General features: G+C 45.4%; 2 protein-coding genes across 5 annotated transcripts in view; one reads left to right on the top strand and one right to left on the bottom strand.

The window, feature by feature from the left end:
• Nucleotides 1-569: 569 nt before the first annotated feature.
• Nucleotides 570-3,146, bottom strand: LOC310778302 (ubiquitin-protein ligase E3A-like; the record flags this gene model as incomplete). 4 transcript variants are annotated; one of them, XM_083638689.1, is made up of 2 exons in its annotated part: nt 570-909; nt 1,051-3,146. In XM_083638689.1, 2 exons carry the CDS (start codon nt 3,129-3,131, stop codon nt 570-572), a joined length of 2,421 nt encoding a protein of 806 aa, XP_083494815.1. The 4 variants fall into 4 exon arrangements, with proteins under 4 accessions (XP_083494815.1, XP_083494816.1, XP_083494814.1 ...); XM_083638690.1 differs by having other exon boundaries at nt 570-1,574; nt 2,820-3,146; XM_083638688.1 differs by having other exon boundaries at nt 570-1,064; nt 1,230-3,131.
• Nucleotides 3,147-4,657: 1,511 nt separating this feature from the next.
• LOC310777711 (anthrax toxin receptor 1-like) overlaps nt 4,658-6,465 on the top strand; it is a gene marked incomplete at both ends in the record, with an annotated part of 34,910 nt that continues 33,102 nt past the window's right edge. The window contains 2 exons of the mRNA XM_083638085.1: nt 4,658-4,779; nt 5,904-5,975. Of these exons, the coding sequence (XP_083494211.1) occupies nt 4,658-4,779; nt 5,904-5,975 (194 nt within the window). The remainder of the gene's footprint in view (nt 4,780-5,903; nt 5,976-6,465) is intronic.

Raw genomic sequence — 6,465 nt, 5'->3', positions numbered from 1 at the left:
ACCATCTCTTCTCTTTCATTTTTTACTGGTTCCTCCTTTTTATGTTGTGTGGTTTTGTCATCGTTAAAGTGATAATACAGAAGATTTTCATGTAAATAAATGTCTGTTAAGTCACTATGTATCTGATAGTGAGTTAACACAATGGTGATTGAGCGTATGGCCCATTGATGGAAGCCTTTGCATTTTCAGTATTGCAGCATTTATGAACTTGGTGTCTGTGGTGACATAGGGTGGGCGGAGCTAACTCAATAGACTCACTCTGTAGGTTACTGTAGGTTCACAGGGTGGGCGGAGCTAACACAATAGACTCACTCTGCAGGTTACTGTAGGTTCCTGACAACTCTTGTGTGAAGTAGGATAACAAGCTCCTTTTTTCCGGTCTCTGCTAGCATTACGGGTGGTTACTATGGCCGAACAAACTGAGTAATGTCACATAATAAGACTGTTTGGATTTCACCTGCAATTACCACTAATCACCAATAGGTGTCACCCAAGAGAACAAAACTGAAATCTTCCATATTATCACTTTAAGGGCGTTTAGATAAAGGCCCTTTTGCAGTGTCTTGGGCTCAGAGCATGCCAAAGCCTTTGGCATAGGTGATGGCTTTCAGCAGCCTCTCTCTCAGCTTCTCCTTGCTGCTGTACTCGGGCAACATTAGCACATTAAAGCAAGTGTGGGACGTGGGTAACCTGTCGACGTCCGTGCCATTCCTGATGATGATCATCTTCAGCTTGCCCAGCCCACCCACGGGTGCCCGGTCAGTGCCGGTCGTGAACTGCAGGAACAGACACTTCTGCTCCTCGCCAAATGAGTGCAATGTCTCCCAAAACTCCTTGATGATCTGAGAATCCCTGTTGTAACCACCATCGTATTCTGTTGCTTCTTCGAGTGCCATGAAGTCTAGGTTCCTGCTTCCACAAATCAGGAGCTCAATCTCCTCTTGCCGGAATAGATACTTCAACGGCGACTCATTTGTGACCATGTGGAAGCCTCTCCTGAAGGCCTTAAACTGCTTCTCCACACTTTTGTTCAGCATATACTCTGCATACTGAGCCACAAACTCCTTTCTGTTGTCATTTGTGACTGGGATCTTGTCCCCATTTTCCCTCAAGTCATACATGAGTGGGTTCCCAAAAAGGTCTGTTTGGGAGATCTGGAAGGTGATCATCATGTCCTCCTCCACGTTGCCCTCATACTCCAGCAGCTCCTTCAGACTCTGGTACAGGACCGGGTTGGAGTCAGCCAGGTCTTTGAAAGTTCCCTTCTTGCCCATCAGCTTTCTATAGACCACCATGGGAAAGTGGACGTCCAGGATGCAGTTGTTGTAGATGGCCAGGCCCAGAACGATGCCGATCAGCGTGTACTGGCCCTCATTCTCAAATGAGGAGGCGTTGAACCAGAAAAGTTTGGTACCCTCATCGTATGTGAACATGCCAATATCTGGGTTGAAGATCTCCTCCACCACAAGCTGAAAGAACTCTTTGGAAACACCTCCTTCATCGACACCTTGCTCTCCTTCGAACTCCACATATAGCTGCTTCTTTAAGTGTGCAGGATCCTCCATCGCTATCATTTCCAGCCTGACCAAGGCATCGTCAATGATGTGGTCTCGGCGCACTTTGAGCCTCAGGTAGGGGTTGAGCTGCTGTCCCTGCAACAAGCTGTAGAGCACGGTCATACAGCTTTCGCTGTGCATGCGCTTGCGGTTGTCATAATACAGGCCGAGGTTCTTGGTGACGGCATTGAGGATGAAGGGACAGGTCATGAAGGAGAACTTGTTTTTTGTCTCCACTTTGAAGAAGCTGTAGTCATTGCCCATCTCCAGCACCTCGTTGAGAGGCTCATTGACAAACTCCTCAAAGGGGATGAGTGGCCGGCGGCAGTCGTTGGTGCGGACACCCAGCTCCGTCTCCAGCGGGTCCACTCGCGGCCCCTTCTTTTTGCACTGTTCCTCACCGAGCAGCTCCCGCAGGGCCAGCTCACTGGATTCTGGGATGGGCTCCTCGTCCTCTTCCTCATTTTGTTCTGGGTCCAGGTCACCACCCAGCAAGTTTGCATAGTGGACGATCTTCAAGCACTTGGTGGCCGCTACCACTGCGTCATCGTCGTTGACCAGGTTGCAGCTGTTGAACACGTTGCTGATCACCTTATACGTGATGAGCTGCTGGAAGGTCTCCATCATGCGCCTGATCTGATCAGCGCTGTAGTGAGACCACAGGCGCACCAGCCTGGCCAAGGTGGACAATGGCAGCTTGCTCAAGGCCTTGCAGAACTGTGGAAGGGCGATCTCCAGGTACTCTGGGCTGTGGAGGTTGCTGTTCTCCATCACTATGACAAACAGGTTTAGGTAGTGTGGGTCTCGTGAGTACATGTTGTGGTACGTCAGGTCGCACTCTACGTTGGGCGACAAGTAGACTAGTGCATTCAGCAAGGCCACTTCGATCTTCTCGTTGGATAGCAGGCACTCGTAGACCCGCCGCACTGCTTCAATGTCCACTGACACCTCATCAGGGCCCAGCTTTTGGGTATCATTGTTCCCCAACGAGCTCTCGCCGAGCCTTGATGTGGAAGAGGAAGCAGGGGAGTCCTCCTCCATAGCTGTGGTAGAACAAACGGCTGCCTGCTTCTCATCCTCGTCCTTACCTTGGAGGGAATTAAGCTCCTCCTTGGTGTGAGGTTTGGACCTCCGGAAGCTCTGCACCAGACCCTCGGCACTGGAGAACACTCGCCCTATTACTCGGGTCAGAGGGGAATAATCCTCCTTCTCTCCACAGATGTCCAAGATCTCATACACTTTCTCCTCTGTCAGGTAAATCACATCTTTGAAATCATCCCTTACAGAATGGACATCTTTATGGTTCATTTTCCTGTTGCTGCAGGCTGAGTTGTTGTGAGCACTGCTCTCAAGGTATGCCAAGGTAGTAGTGCCTTTCTTTGAGGGATGGGGGTCACACACTTTGGCATTGACCTTGTACAGCTCCAGGGCCTTGACCGCTGTGGCGTTGTTGTCCATGCGGTGGAAGCCCATTGATGAGGCACACCATACGTTAGAGCACGAGTCATTTCCACAGCCCTCAGTTAATTGATGGTAATAGCGCTCTATGAGATGTTTGGCAGCTGCTCGCTTCATTCTGCTTGCTTCTGGGTTTTCCATTCCAGGCTCCTCGGATTCTCTGTCGTGTCCTCCTTATCTCTCGGCCTGTGGTGGCATCTATCCGCTGTCTATAACCTCAATTCTGATGTCATCGGTGATGTCAGTCGAGCCATCAGTGATGTCACAATGTCTATGACTTCAATTGTGATGTCATCAGTGGTGTCATGTCACAAGTCGTTACCAGAGCTGTCATCATCGGTAATTCTTATTATTTTATATAATTATTATCATATTCGTTTATTCGGTTTCCCATTAGCTGCCACTGACGTAGCAGCTACTCTTCCTGCGGTCCACACACAACATACATGACATAAGACATATAACACATGTAACAAATCTCAATAAAACCAAAAACAATCAAAAGAAAGAAAACCAAAAATAATCTAAAAATACTAAAATCACAATACATGTAGCATGAGCTGGGATTGGTCAACATAAAACATCGCTGTAGTGTGGACAAATGTTTTCAGTTCCCCCCCTGCACCAGATTCATGCCAGACCCCTGAAAAGTGTTGGCAAATGTTGGAAACGATCGAAGCAACCCCGGACAGACAGACAGACACCCAGACAGCTCTCCAATTAGCCTATTATTATTATTATTATTATTATTATTATTATTATTATTATTATTATTATTATTATTATTATTATTAAACTGTTATTATGATCTGATTTTCCCTTTGCCAGGACTTTTATTGTTTAATTTAAGGTTTTTTGAATGGACATTGTGTGTGTACTATTCTATCCAACTTGACCCTGCCTGCAGCAGCCGCTGCGTGCGCCCCGCCCCGCTTATTTCATTATCAACCATTTATGTGTGGTGTGGTCACAGTAGCATTGTGTGTGCATATAGCCTGTCGTTTGTGCTGCCACTTTCGACACAGGGGTGTAGGCCTACAGTGTCCAATATTTGTAAGAAAATGTCACTATGAGTAACCTCTGGGTGGGTTTGACGGCCTGCCATGTTTTTTTTTACTCCTCCCGAGCTTAGCTGACAACAATATGATGTCATAGTGGAGGTCTTCCTGAGCGTGTGCATAGGCTAGGGCTATGTTTGGCAAGCTGCCACTTTGAACACGCACCTGTCCAGTGTCCAATTTGTAAAGGCTATGCAGTCCAGTGAACAGCATTTACCTACCCATTTAGATACTGAGAAGAATGTTCTCAATGTTATTAAAACAATTATTGTTATACAGAAACATAATTTGTATTGTATGGCTTTATTTAAATGCTTGGTTTATTGTTTTAATGTGCAAATTTATCATTTTCCAAAGGCTTCTGTGTGCTCTATGCTTGTGCAAAAAGGTTATTTTACTCTGAAAAATGGTCACCGGAAGTGCTTATTGTTGCTCTTCTCCAGCAGCACTGTTTCCACCCGCCTGGGCAGACTGACTGAGTGATGCTGTTTTTAACATGTCTACTGACAGCAGACTGAAGGAACTCTACTGTCCCGCTGTGACTCTTTCTGTCGATGCGTTGTTTGATTGGTTGTTTGATTGATTATGGATCGGATCTGGCGCAGAGTCCTGCTCTTCCTCCTCAGTGTCTGTGTGAAGTCATCGCTGTGTGAAGGCGACGACCCCTCCTGCGACGGAGCGTTTGATATTTACTTTGTTTTAGACAGGTGGGTGGGTGAGTGTGTGTGTGTGTGTGTGTGGGAGAGAGAGAGAGAGAGAGAGAGAGAGAGAGAGAGAGAGAGAGAGAGAGAGAGAGAGAGAGAGAGAGAGAGAGAGAGAGAGAGAGAGAGAGAGAGAGAGAGAGAGAGAGAGAGAGAGAGAGAGAGAGAGAGAGAGATAAATATTGTTTTTAATCCATTCCCTTTCCCAATATAAAACCTTTGCAGGCTAGCTACTTTGTGTCAGTGGAGAGCTGTCTTTAAGTCGCTCCTCAATGTATCCATTTATGGCTGTGTTTAGTTGTGCATGCTCCCCTGCTGCTAGCTACATGTTTGACAGCTTTATTCTGATGTTTTCTATTATGAGTGTGAGTCGTCTGCCTCCAGAGATCATCTATTCTCAGTGTATTCTGTTATTAAAGGAACACTCCGCCCATTTTCAACCAGCTTTGTATCATTAGAACATTAGTAGTATATCAGAAAACTGTAAACGGTTTTGAAGTCTGTCATTTAATTTGACAGTTATTGAGTGTTAAAGTGTGGACCAGTGACATCACTGGTCCACACTAACTCAAATGAATAACTAATGAACTCAAATCAACTCTCAATAACTGTCAAACTATTCATCATTCATCTAGTTTGACAGTTATTAAGAGTTGATTTGAGTTAATGAGTTATTAATTTGAGTTAGTGTGGACCAGTGATGTCACTGGTCCACGCTTTAACACTCAATAACTGTCAAATTAAATGACAGACTTCAAAACCGTTTACAGTTTTCTGATATACTACTGATGTTCTAATGATACAAAGCTGGTTGAAAATGGGCGGAGTGTTCCTTTAAGGGTTAGGGAAAGCAAAAAAATACTTTCAATATTAACCGACAATAACAGAATAAACGCAAAAAGATACTTTCAAATTTTAACCGACAATAACAGAATAAACTGAGAGGTGATTCTCTGTTATTTAGCGTGCAGAAGAATTGACTTTTTGCTGAGTCCCCAACTCTCAAGTCAGTCTCAAGTCAAGTCAGAAGAAATTAAGAGTCCAGTATCAATTTAATATCTAAGACGTTTCATTGTGATATGGAGTTGCTGCAGGCTGTGTGTGTGGGTGCGTGTGATTTGTCTCTGCAGGTCAGGCAGTGTGTCGGAGCACTGGGGCGAGATCTACGGGTTTGTGGAGCAGCTCACCTACAGGTTTGTCAGGTAAACTGGAGTCTTGATGCTCTTCTATTATATTCTATTCTATTCTATTGAACCAGCTACAGTAGTCATTAGCAGTGTTGGGGGTAACTCATTACAAAAGTATCATATTGCATGTAATATATTACTTTTAGCAGTAACTCAGTAATATAACTTATTACCATTAGGATTTCAGAAATCTAGGAACCCATCGGTAATTTTTTTTTTAAATCTCTAACCTCTGGGGGCAGCAGCCCCGTTTCAATGTGGTGCAACAGGAACTCAAGAGGCGCTGTCGGAAGCGGAAGAAAATAGTTTCCGCTCCCTGCAAGCTCTGCCATTGGCTCCAACCGACCGGCTCTGACCATTTATGCATTTCATTTTCCGCTCCCTGGGTGTCGCTCTCAAATCCCTCTGTCGCTATGAAACAACAATAACAACTCTAGCTCGTTGCTAGTAGCAAGTAGCAACTTGCTACACGCTGAAAATGGTACGTTTTGACTGCACACCGGTC

This window comes from Poromitra crassiceps, assembly GCF_964638095.1.
Source record: "Poromitra crassiceps genome assembly, chromosome: 6".
Lineage (NCBI taxonomy): Eukaryota > Metazoa > Chordata > Actinopteri > Beryciformes > Melamphaidae > Poromitra > Poromitra crassiceps.
The sequence above is the reverse complement of the archived record's forward strand: the minus strand, read 5'-3'. Positions and strand labels throughout refer to the sequence as shown.